Genomic DNA, 23345 nt, shown 5'->3' on the forward strand with positions numbered 1-23345 from the left:
GTTGAGGTCGCCCAGCTCGTGAGCGATAGAACTGGAGTTCAAATCCCGTCTGATCCCAAAGACTGTGTTCTTGGCCCTATACTGCACTCCTTCCCACCTGCCAGGGAAAGATACTCAGCACTAATGTTTGGGTAGCCTTGAACTACGTAGAGCGTGCTCTGCTCACCTTCTCCTCTCTCTGCTGTGCCATTGCCTGGATCGACTATGACTGGGCATGAGGAATGAGGAGTTTGATTCAAAAAACAGAAAGCACTGCTTCATCTCTTAGCTTTTTTCACTGTCTCCATATAGAGCACGGTGCGTGTTCAGTGCTGCCCAGAACATTCTGAAGAATGACGGGCCTAGTAAGTCTCCAAGCACAGATTATGCACCATCCCCGTGCCATACTCTGGGACTAGACAAAGAGACCAGGCCATTAGCAGTGAAGTGTTTGGGCTCGTCACACAGAACTGCATTCGGCTCCCACTGTTACTTACCACTTGCTCGCTCCTTGACCTTGGATGTCACTATGGGATAGTGCATGTAAATCTCCAGCTTCAGTCCAGGTAAATGGGCCCTACTGGTGTGGGGACTCCGATCCAGTGGAGCACATAGATACAGAAGCAAAGAAGCAAATTCTCTGCAGATGCTATGGAGATGGCTACACAGTGCGTAGGGTTCAAGGGAGTGCACACAGCCATCTGTGTTCGGAGGCAGTGAGGAAAGCCTGCTCCCAGGAGGTGAGCCTTGATTGAAGGCAAGAGATGAGACTGGAAAGAAGCAGGCTAGACTACTTCCAGTGTCCTGCACGGGTTCACCTTGACAGTGCTAAGCCCCCCCGGGAGAGGGATGCCTGAGAAGCAATGTGATCAGATATGCTTTAGGAAAAGCTCTCTGACCTCTGCATGGACAGTGGGCAGGAGGGGTGCCAGTCAGTGGCAGTGGTCAAGTGGCCTGAATTTGGCCTTGAACTTGGTACCAGCTATGAAGATAGAGGAGGGTAAAGAAAGCTGAAGGGGTTACTGCCAGGGGCCTGGGGGACTGCTTAGACATGGCGGGAACAAGAAACACATTTGGGGTCCCTCTGATGTTTGCCTAAGTTGCTGAGGACGAAGTGGCGCTAGGAAAAAGCAGAGAACAAACCCATTCTGTTGAGAAGGACACTAAGTTCAGGGCTGCGTTTTATACCTAAACAACACTTCTGGGGCTCGGGGTCTTTGTGCTGAGATAAAAGGCTTTGCTTACCCGCTTCACTGGGCAGACTTTCTTCATAGCCTTATAAACGTCGTAGGTCACAGTGACCCCTTCCTGGGACGCACACTTGGGTTTAGTATGTGCCACTGGGTGACTGCTCCATCCCCGGGCTCTTATCCCAGGGTCGGGTCAGCTCAGGACCCACTTGGGCTCTCTCTCAAAGGAGAATCATATCCAGGGCCTTGCGCCCAGAGGTATGAGAACCTCAGCAGCCTCGCCAGTCGTGCTAACCTCTCCCCGAGCAGTGCTGTCTCTGCGTTCCTTTTAAGGAGCAGTGAGAAAAGTCGAAGGACGACAGGAGAAGAGGCAGGAAGCATTTGAGCGTTTGGATGTTGGAGAGTGCTGAGGCTATGTATGATGCAGCTGGAGGTGCCTTTTCTTCTGTGTTTTACTTTTGGCTTTTTGTTTGGAAAGAATTTCAGGTTTACCCCCAAAATTGCATAAATCATAGAGGCAGTGTAACAGCTCATCAACTCCCGTGAAGGTAGGAATATTGTGATGAATATTACCACATCGAGAATGATCCTCTACCTGATGGTAATTATTTCCCATTCATGAAGTGTGTTGATGTGCATTAATATGTGTTTCATACTCACGAATGTCTGAAGGAAAACAAGCCACAGTGTCGGTGCTCTGGGAAGATGGAGATTTCAGGATGAGGCCTCGGTTTAGGGAGGCCACGTTCACGTTCAGCAGCCACAGAGACATTTCAGGGCAAAGCTGTTTTCGCCGGAGAATAGGTGACTCCGTCCACTTTCTCAAGGACAGCGACTCTCCAATAAGGAGGCTGCAGCTACTCGACAAATGGACTTACAGCAAGGGCTAAAGTCACCTAATTCAGTGAGGACAGAAGCATCGTTTCCAGAGACAAAGGGGAAAGAGATATCTTCATGTTTGAGTCACACTTGAATTTTGCCCTTTAAAATCCTATGATGTTTAGTTAGAAGTGTCTGGGATCATCACTAACCGATCCCTCCCACCACCGCCCCCACGGACTGGGCAGGAGACAGCGGCATAGATTACTTTCTCTTTCACAGGAGAAAAGGGTAGAATCACACAAAACTTGAAGATGAACTTGTGCGAAATGGCTGATTATTTTCACTCATCTCTAGCAGGCATACTGTGGAGCCATTCCAAATCCTGTCTTATACAAATAAATATGAGATTTTAACAAGAGATGCACATTAACCCATGCTCCCATTATCCTAAAACAGCCACATTTCTTCATATGCTTTTTTTTTCCTGTCTAATCTAGAGACCCGATTCTTATTAGAACTCACAGCACACACCCAGCTCTCCACTTTTTTATATGTAGCTGTCACTTAAAGAATCCCTGTCACCTATTACATCTTCCCGTCTGCCAGTCACTAGGCTAGCTCCCTTAGCCACATTCTCTTATTTAATAATCACAACTATACTATACTATATATACTATATATAGTATATACTATACTCTTCGTCTTACAGAAGAGGCCGGTAAGCCTCAGAAAGGTCCAGCAATGTCTCCATAGTATATGTCTTTCCCTGTTACTCTGACTTTATCAGCACTGTTTTGAAAGCTGTGTATTTGATCAAAGTGCCCTTTATCATTATTTGACGGTCTCCTTGGGGAGGTATGTTGAAGCCCTTGCTAGCCACCTGCTGTTCAGTTATCCTCAACACTAAACTGTGTTCTATGGTCACTTCCTCTTGTAGCTGTTAAGGCACATGGTTCAGGTCTCTATACGCCTCACCCTTGCCTTGGAGCGTCCTAGCACTCTGTATTTTAATAAGAACTGTGAAACTTTCTGGAAAAGAGAAAATCTGATTTTTTCCTCGGTCTGCATTCGCGTTCAGCCTGCACCTTGTTTTCAGATGTTTTGGGGAATTTAAATTCCCATGGTATTAATATCGATCTGATGCTTCTGCACCTTCTGTAAGCCTTTGAGACCCATGGCTTTCACTTTTATTGACTCAAAATAATACTTCCCTCTTTAATTTCTTTGCAGATAAGTTGCCAGATTTATAACATCCTGATTTTCTTCAATTTAGAATTAATTTTTGTAACCATGAAGGAATAATGTTACTAGTTGTGATATGAAAATATATTGGGCCAAGACCCATGTCCTTTCTGTCTGAAGAAGTTTCTTTAGCCAGTCTTTAAGTTGAAGGCTGTTCGCAACAGATTATCTTTTAGTTTTCTTTACCTGAGACTGCTTTCGTTACCCCTTTTTATCCTAAAGGTTAGTTTTACTATATATAGAATTTATAGTTGACAGTTCTTTTAACACTTGAAAAATATTCTGCCACTTTTTTTCTCACCTCTGTACTTTCGGATAAACAATAACCTGTTACTAAAATCACTCTTCTCTCTATAGGGAATGTATTGTTTTCTTTCTGGCCTCTTTTAAGATTATTTTTCTTTGTCTTGAGATTTCAGGTGTTTAGTTATGATGTGTCTGGGTGCAGATTTCTTTGGGTTTACACTGGTTGGGGTTTTCTCAGCTTTTTGAATCTGTATGTTACTATCGTCCACCAAATTTGGGAAGCTTTAAAATGTTATTTCTTGAAACACTCTTTAAACTCTACCTTTTCTCTCTATTCCTCTGGAACTCTGATGAGAAATGATCTTACCTGGACTATCTTATATTTTTTGGTCAGGAGTCAGAAAATACTGAGTCTAAGTATCCTCCTTCCCTTGGATGAGGGGATATCAGACACTGTGCCGGTGTTGTGCCTCCAGTCCTGTGGTCCCTAAAAGGTTAGCTTTTAGGAGTCCTTTGGTTGTCTTTTTTGTTATTCCAAAGTTTATAATTGTGCTTAGCAGGGAGGAATAGGGAAAAATAGGGTCAGAGGCATTTTGTTTATCAATTTATGTTTATGTTTTTTGTTTGTTTGTTTTAAAGAAATTGGACCCCCTTTTTTTTTTTTTTTAAGATTTTATTTATTTGTCAGAGAGGACAAGCAGGCAGAGTGGAAGGCAGAGGCAGAGGGAAAGCAGCCTCCCCCCTGAGCAAGGTGCCCGACGCAGGACTCAATCCCAGGACCCTGGGATCATGGCCTGTGCCACCCAGGCATCCCGTGTTTGTCTTTCTTTATGCCGAAATTCACTTCGAGTTTTGGTTACCTGAGATTATTTTTAAAACCTTATAGGAAATGATGAACAGGACAAACTTATATTATCTTGGTGAATTTAGATAAATTTAGGTATTTTAACATGTAGACACAAATTCTAGATTAACACTTGTGTATCAAAGTATGTAATGATTATCCAGCAAAGCATATTCTTTCTCAGGCTTTAAAAAACATGTACTCAAGTCCGTTTTCAGGCCCATTTTCTTCTCTCATGGAGGGTGAGGCTTTTGCAGCTACAGTGGTAGAGAATTTAAAATCACTTTCTCAAGAGCTGAACAGTGTAAACATTTGAAACCCTTTATGATGTGAGAGGGAAATGTTCCGCGACAAAAACGCACTTTTCATAACTCTGTGTCCACATGAAGAAGGTGTTATACAAAGAATCTCCTAGCCAAACACATTTTTAAAAATGGAAACTTTTTGGCACACTGATATAAAAACAAACATATGAAGGTTTAATTGATAGTTTTTTTTAAAGATCTTTCTCTCCCTTAGGATACACTTCATGTCCTAAAAATTGACAAGCTGTTAGTTTTTGAAAAGAAAGAAACCCAAATGATACTGAAAACAAGAATCACTTTTTTCTGATCTCTTCTGCTTCCTAGTAGGCATCGAGTAACCCGTGGTGGACTCCACGGTCCACGTAAAGGAGAAATCCCTTGTCTTTCATTCTGCAGGAGTTAATTATAGCAAGTGGAGTATATGGACTCTGCTTACAACATTTCAGACCTACCATTCAGTTGTTTTTAAATACTTTCAAAACACAAAACCTTTTCTTCAAATAAACTGTAAAAACTTGGATTTTAACTCAGAAAAGAGCAGCCATTTACCAACCTCTCTTTCCCACTGCTGTCAGTCACCTCCTCAGAAATCCTGAGACTTTGGTGGATTCTTAGAGTCCGTTTAGCAGATGAGGGAAAAGAGACTGAGAGCCGGACTGTACTGAAATCACGCAACTACCCGTAAAGCATTATTGGTCAAGGCATAATGTCAATAAACGATATCCCCCGCCACCCCGCCCCGGGTCTCTTTTAATGATTTCCTTCTCAGTGGCATCTTCTTTATGAGCCTCACATCCATCTTCAGTAACAAAAGAGCCAAGAATTTGGCTCAGAAATTCATGGAGTTATGGCCACTCCATGAATATTTAATATCACCATTCTGGGCTAAGATATTTTATAAATGATGGAATGTCTTCATTTATTCATTGGTTTATCCATCTGTTCAAACACTCAGTAAGTGCTGGGCATCTGCGGTCCATCAGGCATTATTTTAAGGAGGAGGGAAAAACCAGTGAACAAATGAAAGTCTCTTTTCAAGGCGCGTCCACTGTGATAGAAGGAGAAAGAGAGTAAGCAAAAAGATATGTAATATGTCACACTTCACATACTTTTATGTGCTAAGAAGGGACATAAACAGAGGTGTGAGAGACTGACGGTGGATGGGAATGCAGCCTGAGGGGGGCAGTTACACAGCGCCTTCTCCGATGAGGTGACGTTTGAGAGATTTGAAGGAAATAAGCAAACAAGCCCCACCGATGTCTGCAGAGAGAATGTACCAGGCAGAGAAAACCGACCAGAGTTTCCGAGGTGGAAGCGTGTGTGATGGCCATGGGGCTCCGGAGCTTGGAGAGGAGTTGGCAGTGGGAGGTCGGGTCCAAACAGGTAGACATCTTGAGTTTGAGATTTTTTTTGTTTTAAACGTTTCTTTATAAATAGGCAAGAATATATTGCTAAACTCCCAATTAGACCACCCATTTAAATACTTCAGAGCTCATCTGGCTTGTTGAGTCCTCTCGTTCCAGAACATCCTGATCTGATGATAATTACGTATCAGCTCTACCGCTTGCCAGCCACATTATGCAGACAGAGAAGGCGGTTTCCTCATCTGTAAAGGGAGGTTAATAACACCCGTGCTGTTCTCCAACCAAAGCCATTTTAAGGGTGAACTCTTCCTGGATTCTGAAATGATTTAAAAGACTACAAATGCTCTGGGGCTAGTCCGTGGAGAGTGACATGGGGCTTCAGGCAGGCTTTGAAGGATCTGTTGGGTTGCCGTGTGAGCTCCGGTTGCCATAGTAGTTACCAGTCATTTCATGGTACGTATCAACTCTTGTGGAAATAGGGAATTCATGCTATACCCTGTTCAGGTGGCTATTTTGGATTAGAGCCAAAATGACCACAAAATTAAATGCTTTGGAAACATGCATTTGTATAGGCAAACTAACAAATGTGCAGGTCACCATCCGTTCTCAGTATCCTTTCAAGGTATCTGTCATCATCTGAGTCTCAGGGACCCAAATGTAGAGAGTCTATGTTCAGAGAGACTAGGGAACAGGAAAAGCAGCTGTTGGCTTACTTTTATAATTAAAACTGCTTTCTAATTTAGCATAGCAAAACCGTCAGCCGCAGATGTTGAAGGTGCGATTGGTTTCAGGACTGTCTCGATGTGAAGGGCGTATCATTCAGTTACACAACGAGAGGACGAATTTGTGTTCTTGACTTGGTCAGAACTCCTTCTGCATTAGAAATGGAGATGAGGGGGCGCCTGGGTGGCTCAGTGGGTTAAAGCCTCGGCTCAGGTCATGATCCCAGGGTTCCTGGGATGGAGCCCCGCATCGGGCTCTTTGCTCTGCGGGGAGCCTGCTTCCTCCTCCTCTCTCTCTCTCTGCCTGCCTCTCTGCCTACTTGTGGTCTCTGTCTGTCAAATAAATAAATAAAATCTTTAAAAAAAAAAAATGGAGATGGGAATAAAAGGATATTTTTTTGATTTTGATGTGTCACAAAAATCCTATGACAAATGCACTTTAGTCAAATCTTTAAATTTCAAATTAGACAAATTGTCTAGACAACGTGAAAACTTAGCAATAATCATCCTAAAATGAGAAGTAGAAATGCATTTATGATAACTTAAATGAAAAAAGTTTGACTAATGTTAGGTATGATGAACTATTATAATTTCATATATAATAATTCTGTATTTTAACATAACACTTATTAAATACCAAGAAGCCAGTCCTCTACTTGTTTGAATTTATTTTTGTAAAGAACGTTCAGAACCTTACTGTAATTTGTTCTAAACATTTGTTTAACATAAGGGTAAGGCTTAGAGCTTTTTAAAGATTTTGGGGGGTGGGGGGTGGTTGGGATGGTGGGGTGAATCTCTCCTTTCAACACATGGTAAAAATTTTCAAGAGTGTTTAATCAGAATCATCAAATGTGAATTCCTCTGTAAACCAGTGAAGTAGCCTCTGCCACCAAGGTCAAGTGTGTATTTCCACTTCCAGGTAGACATAGCTGACATTGAGAACGAAGAGAACCGCCGCGCTCTCTTCACGGAGCTCCTGGAGTCCAGCCACCAGGAGGCGGAGTTTCAGCACTTGCTTTTGCTCTTGCAAGCTTGGCCACCTATGAGCCAGGACTCTGTGTAAGTGGTAACATAAAGTTACATCTCTTTTGTCTGCTCTTTAGTTTTAAAAATTCAGTACCTTCAAAAGAAATACATAAAATCAGCCTTTAGCAGAAAGGAGAACTGTTTATTTGAAATATTGCACTTTCTTTCCATTTCTCCTTGCCCCTACATGCAAATATTTTACTCAAAAATATCAGACTGTGCTTAGTAATAACATCTGACTTAGGGGCGCCTGGGTAGCTCAGTCAGTTAAGCGTCTGACTTCGGTTCGGGTCATGATCTCAGGGTCCTGGGACCAAGCCTGGCCTCTGGCTTCCTGCTCAGCGGGGAGTCTGCCTTTCTCTCTCTCTCTCTCTCTCTCTCTCTCCCTCCCTCCCTCTACCTTACCTCCCCCCAACTTGTTCTCTCTCTTTCTCCCAAATAAAAATATTTTTTAAAAAATCTGATTTATATAGCGACAAAATCATTGTGTTCTAGTATTTTCACCAGGAAATGTTTCGAGTCCCTTTTAACACAGCTTGCAGTGCTAACTTGAGAATCCGTATGGAATAAATTGATAATTCGCATTTATTGAGGACACATAATGTTATGTGCAATTTACATATATTACCAGTTCACTGTATAAGCCTCCCCAGAAGGCAGAAGGAGGAGGGAGTGGAGACACAGAGGTAAATGACTTCAGGGTCCTGCGGCTGGTAAGTGGAGGAGGCGATGCTGTACCCGACGCCCGGCCCCCTTCACACCGAGCCCGCTCTGTGTCCTGCCGAGCTCACAGCTGCCGCTGGTGGCCGCGCTCCGCCGTCCTGCAGTCCTCGAGCTGCCGGCCAGGCTTCCTTCGGAAGAGGTAGCCAGCTTTTCTCTGAGCACACATGCTTCCATCATGAACTGCTGCTCCTCACTGGCCAGAACTAGAAGCCCCCGTGGCCCTGTTTCAGACGCCTGCTTGCCCCTCGCCCAGTCTTTTCCTCCCGCGCTCAGCACCAGGCTGCCTGCACCGGGCTGCCTGCGCCGGGGAACGGCTCCTGGCCTGGGAAGGAGATGTTCCTGGAGATAAATCCACCTGCGAGCAGTTTTTGAAGGACTCCTCCAGAACATCTAGCAAAGACCCTTTCCCTTCACCCTAGGATGAGACTGTTCTAGTATAGAGTGACATCTTTGCTTTGGGTCCAGCCACGTGTCTGTAGAAAGGGGGAAGAACGTTTCTGAGATCTCTGTCATTTGTGGCGTGTGTGCCACCCAGATAAGCAGCTTTCGACGTGACATTCTTACCTTCACTGCTGGAAACCCTGCAGTACAGGATTTCCCATCATAAAACCTTCGGTTCCCCATGGGGTGCTGCACTGAAGCAGCATTGCCATTTGGTCCTGGCTGTCTTGGCAGAGCTGCCCTGGGACTCCCAGGGGCTTGTTAAAAGTGGTCTCCCAGCAACGCCTGCATGGCTTGGTTGGTTAAGCAGCTGCCTTCAGCTAAGATCATGATCCCTGGGTCCTGGGATCGAGTCCCACATCAGGCTCCTTGCTCAGCGGGAAGCCTGGTTCTCCTGCCTATAGCTTTCCCTGCATGTGCACGCTCTCGCTCTCACTCTCATTCCCCCCGCCTCTCTCCCCCAATCTCTCTCTGACAAGTAAATAAATAAAATCTTAAAGGAAAAAAAAAGAGAGAGAGAGAGACAGTCACCCATGCTTGATTTGCTGAGTCTAGCTCTCCCCTGAGAATCTGTTTCTAACCAGCTCCTCTGTGACGATCATGTGCGGTATGATATGGCCCACTAATTAGATTGTCAGTAATGCTTTGCTTTTTTTAGCAGATGATTAGGGTTGCGGTGTAGGTTTCCTCGTGCCCTCAAAATGGATCTCTTGGTCTAAAGAGAATTTCTCAGTATCAAAGTACACTGCCCCCAGTCTATTAGTTTACTGTGGTTTTACGGTTTCTTGTACTTTGAGAACAGTGACCATTTCAAATCACTCACTTACCCACAATAAGTAAAGTCAACCTCACTTAAGACATTTATTGCATTTTAAACATTTATTACATTTATAGATTTAAAAAACTTTAGTTTTTAGAGGTACGTTCTTTGAAAGCCAGTATAAAGTGAAATTTGTAAATTGCTAACCTATGTTTTAAAAACCCCCTTTAAGGGATGCATGGGCGACTCCGTCATTTAAGTGTCTGCCTTCCGCTGAGGTCATGGTCCCAGGGTCCTGGGATCGAGTCCCACTTCAGGCTCCTTACTCAACAGGGAGCCTGCTTCTCCCTCTGCCTGCCATTCCCCCTGCTTGTGTACTCTCTCTCTCCCCCTCTCTCTCTGACAAATAAATAAGATCTTTAAAAATAAATAAATAAAAACCTCCTTTATTAACTCATTAGAATCAAACCATTACTGGTCCTCTTACCCCTCCTACCAGCCATACCTCTCTCCCAGAGGGGACCCGAGGGTAGGTCAGGTAACGTCTGTTTTGGCTTTTTCCTGGGCCAAATTGGTGTTTTATCACAAGAGACTCTATGATGGGACACTTTCAAGATTGTGTTGTTGTTTTTTTTTTTTAAAGATTGTATTTATTCATTTGACAGTGAGAGGAGAACAAACAGGGCAGCCGTGGATTCCCTGGGACCCTGGAATCACCGCCCTAATTGGAGGCAGACGCCCAATCGAGTGAGCTACCAGGCGCCCCCAAATCTGTTCTTAAGAGTACTTTGAGTACCTTTTTTTGGTTGGTGGATGACCCAGTGTATGACTTCAGCACTTCGGAGTAACACCCCTTAAAGGGAGGGAGGGGAGAAAGAGTGGGAAAGACAGGAAGAAGGGAAGTAGAGTGTGACAACGACTGAATGTCGCCAGCTAACACAGTAAACTTGAAAACTAAGAAATTTGCTTGATCCACAATGACTGCTAATTTACTGAGCCAACTTGGGTGTTTTCGTTTTGTGTGCTTTGTTTTATAAAATATAGGTATTTTAATAGTGTGAGTTACGTGACTGTCATACATTATGTTGTTAATGAATTAATATTTAAAATTTTGTTTCAATTTTTAAAGTTTTTTTTATTTAGATTCAATTAATTAACATATAGTGTATTCTTAGTTGCAGAGGTAGAGCTCAGTGATTCGTCAGTCTTACAGACACACGGGGCTCATCACATCACGTGCCCTCGGTGTCCGTCGCTCCTTTACACCCCCACCTGCTCCCCCCCGCAGCCCTCCCTTCATTTCCTATGATTCTCTCTTGTGTTTTGTCTCACTGTCTGATTTCCTCTTATTTTACTTCTTCTTCTCTTCCCCCATGATCCTCTGTTTTGTTTCTTAAATTCCACATATGACTTGAGATCATTTGATAATTGTCTTTCTCTGAGTGACTTATTTCACTTCAAATGGCAAGTTTTTTTTTTTTTTTTTTTTTTTTTGGCTGGCCGAGTATATTCCATTGTGTGTACACCACATCTCCTTTATCCACTCATCTCTCGACAGACATCTAGGCTCTTCTCATAGGTTGGCTGTTGTGGACATTGCTGCTATAAATATTGGGGTACCAGTGCCCCTTTGGATCACTACATTTGTATCTTTAGGGTAAATATCCAGTAGTGCGATTGCTGGGTCCTAGGGTAGCTCTATTTTCAACTTTATGAGGCACCTCCATGCTGTTTTCCAGAGTGGCTGCACCAGCTTGCATTCCCACCAACAGTGTAGGAGGGTTCCCCTTTCTCCGCATCCTTGCCAATATCTGTCATTTCCTGACTTAATTTTAGTCATTCTGACTGGTGTGAGGTGGTATCTCACTGGGGGTTTGATTTGTATTTCCCTGATGCCTCATGATGGGCATTTTTTCATGTGTTTGTTGGCTATGATGTATGTCTTCTTTGGAGAAATGTCTCTTCATATCTTCTCCCCATTTATTGATTGGATTATTTGTTTTTGGGTGTTGAGTTTGGTGAGTTCTTTATAGATTTTGGATACTAACCATTTATCTGATAAGACATCTCAAATGTCTTCTCCCATTTTGTCAGTTGTCTTTTGGTTTTGTCAACTGTTTCCTTTGCTGTGCCAAAGCTTTTGATCTTGATGAAATTCCAATAGTTCATTTGTGTCTTTGTTTCCCTTGTGTTTGGAGACATATCTAGCAACAGGTTGCTTGGCTGAGGTCGAAGAGGTTGCTGCCTGTATTCTCCTCAAGGAACTGGATGGATTCCTGTCTCACATTTAGGTCTTCCCTCCACTTTGAGCCTATTTTTGTGTGTGGTGTAAGGAAGTGGTCCAGTTTCATTATTCTGTACATGGCTGTCCGATTTTCCCAACACTGTTTGTTGAAGACACTGTCTTTTTCCTTTGGGCATTCTTGTGTGCTTTGTTGAATATTACTATAGAGTTGAGTGTCCATTTCTGGGTTCTGGGTTCTGTTCCATTGATCTGTGTGTCTGTTTTTGTGTCAGTGGGTTTTTGGTTGTATTCCCCTGGAAGAAAATACATGGAAAGCATAATAGATCCATCCTTGTGGGAGACTTATAATTCTCATCCAGTGTATCAAAACTGGCTGGTGAAAAATACATTTTGATAATTCATGTCCACGCCACATGGCCCATTGGGGGCGCTGTTTCGCCAGCCACTGGTTCCGCTGCCTTGAGGCGGCCCATTAGAGAAAACCCAGGAGAGTGGAATTCAGCCTGTGCAAGAGAAAAGCAGAGGGTGAGTCCTTGAGTGTAAGAAGACTCCCCAGTCCTCCAGACCCTCTCAGAGCTTTGTTCGTCCCTTGAAATAAGCAGTATTCTTTGTCCTCACACAGTGTTCGTTTGAGCCGAGATACAAAGGCTTTGCCAAAGGCTAGTACTGGCAGTCCCTTTGTCATTGTTACACCTGACATTTTTCTTAGGGGACAAGGAATGAAGTCCTCTGAAGGGAAGAACCACCTTAGGTGTTCAGTGTCTAGAATCTAGAGCTGTGCTAAGACAACAGACTTACAAATAGTAAAATTGTTTTAAATAACACTATAAGCAAAATTGGTAACCTGTTTCTAGGGCCATTGAATGAATGTATCTTTAACGTGTTTTTGGAAATGTAAATTGTGAAGTTTGTATGAAACACGAGGTACTGACATCTAGAGAAGGGAAACAAAAAGCAGACTTGTATGCTTTTATGTTTTAGAAATAAGGAAACTGGGGACTCCTGGGTGGCTCTGTCCATTAAGCTCAGGTCATGATCTCAGGGTCCTGGGATCAAGCCCTGCATCAGGCTTCTCGCTCAACGGGGAGCCTGCTTCCCCCCTCTGCCCCCTCCCTGCTCATGCTCACTCTCTCTCTCTCTGACAAATAAATAAATAAAATCTTAAAAAGAAAGAAAGAAAGAAAGAATGACTGACTGCCTGAAGGACGCAGTGTGATCTCTGTACCGCTTGCCTGTGCTCCCAGGCTGACCTCCACTGTGCACTGCCCTCGCTGTGCCTCACTCTGGCCCTGGCCCTGAAGTTCTTATACTAATCCTAGGCTCAGCGGAATCCAGTATTTAGGTGGTAAAGGCTCAGATGTGCCTGCTATTGAGAAGGCACAGTTACAGACATCATTCACGATAAAGCGATTTTCTTAGGAAAATATTAAATTGCTTTCTCAGAGTGAGGAAACCTGAGGCCCAGAGAGGCTGAGTGGCTTCCCCAGCACTGACTGTCTGGGCTGAGAGACACCCAGGTGGGAAGCCAGGGAGCCGGCCCGTGAGCCCGGTGGGAGCGCCAGCCTCCGGGCCGCTGTGCTCTGAAGGTCTGCCCGCCGCCTCCATACTGCTGGATACTTGGTGATGCCCCAGCAAGCTCTTTTCTCTCCAGGAAATGTTCTCTTTTCTGCAAGAGGGACTTGAAGGAACACATCCTCTAGATTGTGACTGCCATTTGCCAAAAAGCATTTTACTTCACGAGGTGGCAGTTCTTTTCTTTCTTAACATTTCGCGTCCCAGTTGTTACAACATTAATCGTTCATTCCCAGTTTCTTGTGTTTTTCTCCCTCGGAACCAGCATAACCAGCAGTCCGTGGGTGAGGCTGATGACCGGGATGCTGACCAGGTGCGCAGCGGAGAACAAGGACGGACTGGGGAATGAGATCTTGAAAATCTGCCGCTCTTTATACAACACCAAGCAGATGCTCCCTGCAGAGGTGAGTGGAGAATTCCAGTGGTTTTTCTGGGGGGCAGCCCTTCCCTGATCCAAACTCTAGGAGAAGCAGCGTCAGCGACTGGGCTTGACGAACACTGAGCGTAAGTTATCAGGAGGCAAAGGCCCATAATTTGGAAGAGATCAAACGAAGGACAGCCATGCCGAGAGGGTGCTTCGAGGAGGTTTTCTCTCTGTTGGAGGCTCTGAAGCCTATTCCCTTTACAAGCCCCCGAGTGTAACTCAGCCTTTAGTTCCTGTTGGAGGCCCTCTTATGTCGAACTCAAGCTCCCGTGCCTGGGGTCTTGGGAGCCAGCCCGTGTGCCGTCTCTGCCCGAACTGGGCCAGCTGGTAACAGAGCGGTAAACGCCAGTGCCCTCTCGGCAGGTAGCCAGTCTTCTGCCGTCATCGTCGTGAGATTGCATGACCACGATATGTTTTCTCTGTTAACGTGGTCGAAACACAGCCGCCTCCACTTTGACCACCATTCTCTTTGATCCCTAATTTGGCTGTCACTGAGGTGTTTGCCTAATATATATATATATAAATTTGTGTATTCTCAAATAAGCACATATTAATTATAGCTCCCTGCTGTGAGCCCGACCTCAGCAGTGTATTGTTTGAGCAATTTTTACATGTCTTAAATGTAAGCATTTGGATAATGGCACTAAATGGATTAATTGGTTTTCAAGTTTCTACCACGTAGGAGATAAAATAAAATTGTAAATATGATTCTTTGAATCCTCACTGTAATCACTCAAGGAAAATATTCTCATTAGGAATGTACATTTAATGAATTGTTTTCTGAATGAGGGTCTGGGTGTTTTGTGATTGAATTTTAAAATATTTTATCCCTTGAAAGAAGTCTTCCAATGACCAGAACGACAAAATTCTTCTGTAAGATCCTGATCCCTTTATACCCCACCATGTGGTTTGCTTGCATCAGCTACTTCCTTACCTGTGGTGTGTTGGGCTATATTGTGAGCCCCTGAGGGTTGCAACCACGGCCGTGTCACTGCTCTCTCACCCGCGGCGGGGTTTAGCATGCTGCGTGGAGCTGGGGACTCCATGCAGTTTATCGTCCCCCCAAGGGTGAGTAGTAGGTAAACAACAAGGGTTCATCTTGACCTTAACATCAGTTGAGATCAGGCTTTGTTAGATCAGGACCAAATGCCAGAAGGGCCCCGCCAGTTCTGCTGCGTCTTGGTTGGGGAAGCACGATTTAGGGTCTCAAGCTGGGTGACGGTGCTGCCCGGCGCCCGCTAGCACTCTCGGCCTCCCGCTCCCACCATCTGGTTTGACCTTCGCCACCACCGGAAGGAGGTTCCTTGACCTTCGTTTTTCAGCAGATGTAACAGAGGCTCTGAGAGCAAAGGTCCTGTTTCAGGTCACTCAGGGAACGGAGGGCGGACCTGGTCCCTAAACCGAGGCCCTGCTGAATGCGGAGGAGAGAAATACTTCCACGGGAGCCGCTCTTAACACACCTGGGGTGCTCGCGTATTGAAGGTGTTACACGTAGTTCTTTAAGTTTTACTGCCCTTTCCCCCCTCTCCTAGGGTACTTCTTCAAGAATGGCCTGTAGTCTATAAGCCTGGATTATTGGTGTTTTAGGTGGAAGGGTGTTAGGATCTCTATCATTACCTGGAGAAGTTTGTTAGCTTACTTAAATATCCTCCTCGGTTTGGTTTTGCTACAGTTAGTGCTGAGGCAGGGAAGGGAAGTTCGCTGAGAACACGGCTGCAGCATCTCTGACCTTGACCACATAATGAAAGTTAGCAACAGTTACATGTGTGAGCGTTCAGCCCCCAGGCGATGGGTGACTAACACATCCGAATGTCCAAAGCAGTATTGAGTACTCTTAGCGTTGTACTTGAAGTTTAGGGGGCAACCTTCTAGGACATGGAGGAAAAAGTCTGTTCTTTTTTTTTTTTTTTTTAATATTTTATTCATTTATTTGTTTGACAGACAGAGATTACACGAAGGCAGAGAAGCAGGCAGAGAGAGAGGAGGAAGCAGGCTCCCCATGGAGCAGAGAGCCTGATGTGGGGCTCGATCCCAGGACCCTGAGACCATGATCTGAGCCAAAGGCAGAGGCTTTAACCCACTGAGCCACCCAGGCGCCCATGTTGTTCTTTTTTATTGACTAATGAATCATAAGTGATGCTTTGTATTTCCTATTTTTAAAAAAGGAGTCAGTGATTAAATGAGAAACTAAGTAGCTGTGAAGACTCAGCCTCCCCGGCATGCTCCTATGGCCAGCTTGAAGCACTTTGACAAATGGAGTAATATTTTATTTGCTGTGGTCCTGCTTGATCTAAGAATCTCTGGACCAGTGATTCCTGAGTGTTTTAGGGGAATCAGAATGGGTAGCGCAGTGCTGTAAGCCTGCATCTGTTAGAGTCCTCCTCACACATCACAGAGAGGGATCTCCTGGTCTCTCCTCTTCACTGGGACTGGGAGCACCTGAAGGGCGGGGACAGGAGATGCACTATAACAGCCGGAGGCCTGGCGAGGCATGAGATTGTGCTTTTCCTCCTGTTCCACATGGGGCCAGAGATGACCTGTGTTCCTGAGGAAAGCACCAGATGCTCCAGACCTACCATTTCTGGCCTCTGAAACAAGGTTAGATTGTGTCATCTCCGAGGCGACTCTAGTTCTGAGTGTTCTTCAAGGTCTCCAGGCCTTCGAGGAGGACCTGAGACAATCTGTTAGGACCTTTTCCATAGGTCCGCAGTTTTCTTGGAGGTGGCAGAAAGGTACCAGATTGAGCCCCATTTGGAAGGGGGTCCTTATCACTTGTCTGTTCCAGTTTGATGAGACGAGGTGTAATTATCATCAAATGAGTTGCGTTGCCACGGTTTCTTTTGTTTGTTTTTCCTTATGCAGCCTCAGTGCTGTCTTTCAACTGGGTACATGTACAGATTTTTGTCTTAGGATACCATGATTAAAGGAATCTTGTCAAGGTTATGTACTATTTTTATTGATTGTTAACTGTGCTCAAATGTGAGTTAAAATTGTTACAAAGGAAGGAACACTGTAATTAAGAAATGGAAATGTCTTGTTAAGTTTATTTTACAGCATTTGGAAATTACAGTCTAATTTCAGAACTGCATAATGTTGAATATCACCGTGGTGGGAAAATTATCCATGACTCACTTTTTTGTAACCCAGTACCTTTGGTTGCCTTACTCTATGGCTTATAAAGTACATGTGCCTGTCTGGGACAGGGTACTTAAAAGGACATAACCTTTTGATTCATCTGCATTTCCCATCCCCCCACTAAGTTCCCATATTTAGAGATTTTTTTTCGTTCTTCATGACTCTTGAGAACGTCTTCACGTGATCCCAGCTGTTGTTCCTGGTACCTGTTTACTTCCAGTCATGCTGGTTTTGCTGGTGGAAAATATTACCAGAAGGATAAAATCAATGTTGCTCATAGGTCATGTGTCCTACAGTCTGGAAAGGTCTGTATTCTCCTTCTTAGCTTGTATCCATGGCAATATATGAAACATTCTCAGGAACGGGAGATATTCAGAATGAGAAATTGGCACAAAACAGATTCTCGGCATTTAGAGATTTAAAATTCCAAGTTCCAGCTATTTGCGACCGACCCCGAAGGTCCCCGGTTTTTTAAAGGCACAGCCAGAGCCAGCAAGAGTCACAGGGGCATTGAGTCAAGTGGGCGGGAGTTAGACGCCAGCCGGTGAGGGAGCCTAGCTAATGTCCAGCAGCTAAGTGTCAACGTGATTGTTCCCTCTCGCAGTTGAGTTACTTTTGATAATGTCTGGAGTTCGATTGTCCGGTCCGATGACACCCAGCCCTGTACACCTTGCCTCTCGCTCCTGCCACAGGCCCTACCATGTCTTCAGGAGCAGGGTACCCCAGGATGAGCAGGGGGACTGGTCCCGCTTCTCTGACACCCAGCAGCCACAGGAGCCGTGCCCGGGGCCTCACCATAGAGGACAGTCCCCTGGGTTCTGGCCTGGCTTTGGGCCCAGACATACCTGTTCCTCGCATTCGAGGTCTCTTATTCTGTATCTTGATGGCTAGACAGGTTTGAGCTGGGAAGGTACCTGTGGGGTGTTTTCTGGTTCCCTTTGCTATTTTGACCTTTCTTAGAGCTCCCAAAATCCCTCTATAAAACTGATACACTGTCTTCTTGCAACAGAGGGGAAACTACGCAGAGAAAACCTAGTATAGACGTTAAATAGGGAGTATTTAGCCAATCACTGTTAGCTAAGAGATTAAAAATACTCAGCAGCTCAAAAAGGACTCCTCCGTTCTTAGATGTCCTTGATTTTATCCTTCAGGTAATATTTTCCATCAGCAAAACCGTAAAGGCCATAATTCAGCAAGTACCATGAGCAACAGCAGGCATGACCTAAAGGCATTCAAAGAGTCATGAAGGGAAAAAAATCCTCTAAATATGGGAATTTAGGGGTCAAGAAACGGGGATGAAGGAGAAGGTAAGTTCCTTTAAGCACCTGTCTTAGACAGTTAGGCCGACACACTTCCTCACCATCTGTCCAGGTTGTCTGCTCCGAAGGGTATCCAGGTTATTTTGATAAAACTTGTCCTCAAAGCTGTTGTGCTGTGCTTAGTCTAAGTTATCATAAAGTGCTGAGAAATACCTCTTTACCTAGTACTGATAACTCAGTCAACGAGTAGATATGAGATGAGAAGGAATTATATAGGACTATTTGAAGGTATAGTATATACCGAGCAAGTTTGGAATACAGAGAAGGGAAAGTGCGGCAGATGAACAGGCGAATAAATGTTTACGAAGTATGGTGGGAACGGAGGAGTGCTGGGCCTGGGAGATCAGAGGTGTCTTTTTAAGACTTGGGGTTTTCCTGGGCCCTTTTTAGCTGAGACCCTGAGAACCAGTAGGGGTCTCGCAGGCAGAGAAGCAGCAGAGGTTAAGGCTTGTGCACAGACCAGAGGTGTGCGGGAGCTCATTGTGTCTGCTTCACTGCCAGGACGGTAGCCACGGCCATGTGTGGGTACTGAAATTTAAGTGAAGGACAGTTGAATAAAAATTTTAAAACAGTGCCTGGATTACACTTGGCAGATCTCACTAGCCAACATGTGGCTCCTGGCTGCCATGTGAGACAGCAGAGATCCAGAAAATTCCATGGTGGCCGGAAGGTCTCCTGGGCACCGAGGAACGTGCAGGTGGGGGAGCATTGCTGGGACATTCCAGGAGGAGGAGGGAGACCGAAGCATTTATGGGTGACAGCTATGTGAAACTGTCATGTATGGGAGTTTCTGTTTCATCTTCCCAAATATTCTCTGCAGGTTTTGGCATCTCAGATTACAAATCTGCATTTCTCTCTGGCCCAGATGCTCAGTGAGACCATATGACTGTGTAGGTTAGGGCTCACAGAGGATGATTGAAGTACACCCCTTACAAACCTGTTACCCTGCCGGTGTTGATCAGTTTCACACAAGGTCATGTAGCAGGACCTTCCAATCTGAAACCGAAGCCCGTGCTGATCTCCAGTAGACGCACTAAGGGGAAAGGTGAAAACACTATAGTGAATGGAATGCCAGAGAGGCCTTTATCCTGGGCTTTAAATAGAAGCTTCTTGTTTTATCTACACTTTATAATAATGCAAAGAAATTATGAAAATGTCATAAATTTGAGTTTTTCTTCTCTGATATGCCACTCTTGGAGGAGTGCAAGAGAAAGATCAGTCCCATGGCACTGGTGGTGGGTAGTGATTTCTCAGTTCTTTCAAAAACAGCCCTTGCTTTGTGTAATAAGTTGCACTCATTGTCTGGTTCTTGGTCCAGATGTTCTGTTCTTTCTGTTACAGCTAGTTAGGACACCGGGGAGCACACAGCTCAGCAGGGAGGAAGAGCTTGCAAATTTATTGTCTATTCTCTTATACTTTCGCTGTGAAGGATTATCATTTGTTATCTTATATAAAAGTCTGCTCTCTGATGACAGGTTCAGCTAGGATAATAAAACACTGAGGATAAAATTCAAATGTCTATGTGGAGATCCAAATGCATTTTCATTTTTCTGGACCACAGATAGTTTTCATGAAACATTCAGTTCACCTTGACATTAGAATTATAAACAGGTTTTTAAATGTTTAAGTTGCTGGCTTTTCTTGTTGCAGAGGACAACTCGATATTGTTGATAATAACAACCGGTAATAATTTTTACCATTTGTTAAGTGTCTAGGAGAGGCCGAGCATTGTGTGTTATTATTCATTAACACTTATTCTCACACACACACAAAACTGCAAAGCAGATATAATTACCTCCATTTTGCTGGTGGGGAAACTAGAGCTCTGGAGCGATTAGAAGAATAGACCACAGTCCTCTATCCATGCAGGGGGACCCTGGGCAGCCGTGAAATGCAGTGTCTGGTGAGTATCAGGTGAATATCTGAGAGCTCAGGAAGGTATTTACTATCTGTTGTGAAATGAAGGAAGCAGGTACCAAATGCTAAATCAGCGTGGCCCTATCTGTGCTCCATACATGCAGAGACACACAACACTCCTACGAAAAGGTGCGGAAAGAGACCCCACCCAGAGTAGTGCCTGAGATACGGAGTGCCTCCTGCCTCCTCGCTCACCTGATTGTACCTGTGGTTGCAGGGCGTGAAGGAGCTGTGCTCACGGCTGCTCAGCCGGTCCCTGCTGCTCCCAGCCCTGAAACTCCTCCTCGAGAGCCGGGATGAGCGCCTTCATGCCGTGGCGCTGGAGCACGTCACCGCCGTCGGCCAGGTATTCCAGGGGGGCTGACTCTCGTGTGTGTTTCCGAGAAATGAATTTGCATTGTCATTCTCATAAGTAATATCCATGATTCATCTCGGACCATTTTCTCTGCAATGTCCTCTGACCACATTAACTCTTTCTGTTTTGTCTAAGAAGTAAATGTGTATTTTATAAACATGTACTGAACTCCTCCCATGAACCAGACTTCGTGTTTATGTGCTGAGAATACAAATCCGAATAAGGAAGCAGTTTCTCTAGAGAAGCAGCCTATTAGTCCCTTTAGGGAAATGTCACAGCCGTCCAGGACCAGTGGATTTGTCCTCGCCACTTGAAATCTGGATCGAGGGAATTTGTTGCGGCGGGCAGGCTTCTGTGCCTGGACGTAGGTGTTTGGTTACGTACTAATTAAAGGTGAGACGGTGGCTACAAGTTACGTTTACTGGAGCCATCTGAAGTCTCAAGCTCTTATTTCCTCTGGCAAACTAAAGTGCCACTGAAGCAGTGTCTTGGCTTGAGGAATGACGTACTAAAGTCAAGGCCTGAGATTTCTCCCTCAAGGCTGGTTGTCTTGTTACCGTGATTAAGGAAGAAACTTGTTCTTGCCTTTTAAAATTTTACACTTTGGGAATAGATTGATCAGGGTTGTGTTTTAATGAATTTGTGTTGTGTGAATGTGTTGTATGTATTACTGAAACCCTTCTGTAGGGAGACCATTCTTTCATTTGAAGTTTTGTGAGCGTGTACACACACCACACACACACAATTTCAGTTGTGTGGGTATACTCACGCAGGTGAGTTTTTCACAGAAATGTAAGGCGATGTTTTCCAGGGACCAGAGAGGGGAGGAGAATTCTACCGCGGAAGATACAGACTGGCCAAACGAGACAGTGAGGAGATTTAATAACAGTGGGCACAGGAAGTTAGGTATATGGTTACAGAGCACGGACCATAATTGCATTTGGAAATGGTCATAATGAACAAAATGAGAAAAGTCTAATGCGTTTATTCATTGAGATGTATTTCTGAATTCTGTAAAGATTTTGGGACTAGCCTTCCTTATCCCTGAAGCCTGGTCAGAGCAGGGCTTCTCCGGAGACTGACAGAAATAGAGAGAGCCGGAGACCTGTGTGCTGGTAGCCCGCCCATCCATCTGTGCCAACATAAACATTGCATTTTGTGGGGAATTTACAAGAAGCTAAGAATTACGGTGGATTCTTTTCTCCTTAGCCTGTTTTTTTTTTTTTTTTTTAATTGTAAATCCAAGAAATCAGGAAGAAGGGACACACGTGGAGGAAAAGCAGACTGCATATTTTCAGTGCTTTTCCTCCTCATCACCACCGCACCCTGTGTTAGTGTCGCTGCTTAAGTATTCTAAATTTGCCATGGGTCTCTTCGAGAATAAAACAGTGATTTATTATACGTTGCCTTTCCGTATCCGTCGTGCACAGAGCTCGCAATGCAGTTCAAAATTGCATAGGCAAGTGTATCAGTTTTCATTTTAAAGATTCTTCATCTCCAGTGCATCTCATAGAACTGCAGCCAGCGCTGGGACTCCCTAACGGCTGCCCGCCACCCCTCCAGACACGCCCCCATTCCCTCTGCCCTGCCCCACCCCCCTACACACACACACACACACACACACACACACACACACACTTTCAGAATAAGAAACCAAATGGGAACCTTGCAGCACCCAAGTCATTTTGAAGTGGTGCTGATGTATCTCTGTAGCACCTTGATCCGACGCGCAGCACGCAGCCTTGTGCTAAAACTCTGTGGTTTTGAAATAGGCCCGCGGCCTGAGGCTGGTTTGCCTGAGGTCGTGATGACCACAGGGACACCTCTGTGGCCTCTGGATGCAAAGTTCCAAAGCAGAGAAGTCAGTTGCTAAGCTGAGTCACTTACCCGCCCCCAAGCCCCTCACCCGCGGGCACTGGGTGGTGAGACTTAATAGTAACCTCTCCAGCTGGGGCTGGGGGTTCCCATCAGGTAACCCGTCTGTGACCCTGAAATGTGTTCATAAAAATGCCTCGTATCGTCAGACCCGGTGCTAAAGTTTGGCAGAGTTTTCCAGTTCGTATGTATTTTTAACTTTATTTTGAGATGATTTTAACTTCGCTTTCAACTGTCGGAAACACTGCGGCGAGATCCGTTACACCCTTCGTCCAGTTGCCAACAGTGGTGATGTCTGGTGCAGCCGCAGTGTGGCATTTAGCCAGGACGGGAGCAGTGGCATTTGTCCAGTCCTCTGACACGCCCTCATTTGGGGGGGGAGTCTGTGTGCGGTATCGTCGCGCGGAGATTTGTGTCACCCCCACTCTGGTCAAGATACGGTTCCATCCCAGGGATCCCTCGGGCGCCCCTTCAGAGCCACGGCCACCCCCCCGCACCGCCGCGACACCTCCCACCGGCAGCCTGTGGCAGCTCCTCACCTCTTCTCCACCTGTCACTTTGTCATCTCGACAATGCTAGCTGTCCTTCGTCACTCTCTCCCGGCACCGTTCAAAGGTCTTCTCTAAGGGAAGAGTTGCAGTGAGCCTTTGTGCAGGAATCCTCACCCGCCATTTTTATTTTATTTTATTACGTTTTTTTTTCTGACTAGCTGTTTTTAAATCCTATGTGGTATTGCAGTGGAAGATATAATACATTTACTTTCTTTTTCTTTCTTTCTTTTTTTTTTTTTTTGCTTTCTTCTTTTGTGTTTATTTTGCTATTCACTCCATCCGTTAGGA

General features: G+C 44.9%; 1 protein-coding gene across 5 annotated transcripts in view; it reads left to right on the forward strand.

Annotated features, from left to right (window-relative positions):
- NBAS (NBAS subunit of NRZ tethering complex) overlaps positions 1-23345 on the forward strand; it is a 316898-nt gene that overhangs the window by 284455 nt on the left and 9098 nt on the right. For 2 of the 5 annotated variants that reach the window (XM_004745820.3, XM_013052933.2), the window contains 3 exons: positions 7634-7773; positions 13747-13885; positions 20494-20622. In XM_004745820.3, coding sequence (XP_004745877.1) covers positions 7634-7773; positions 13747-13885; positions 20494-20622 — 408 coding nt within the window. Of the gene's footprint in view, positions 1-7633; positions 7774-13746; positions 13886-20493; positions 20623-23345 lie in introns of those variants that run through there. The other 3 variants (XR_006608057.1, XM_045084859.1, XR_006608058.1) reach the window with 3 other exon arrangements.

This window comes from Mustela putorius, unplaced genomic scaffold, assembly GCF_011764305.1.
Source record: "Mustela putorius furo isolate JIRA1106 unplaced genomic scaffold, ASM1176430v1.1 tig00000813_pilon_pilon_pilon, whole genome shotgun sequence".
Lineage (NCBI taxonomy): Eukaryota > Metazoa > Chordata > Mammalia > Carnivora > Mustelidae > Mustela > Mustela putorius.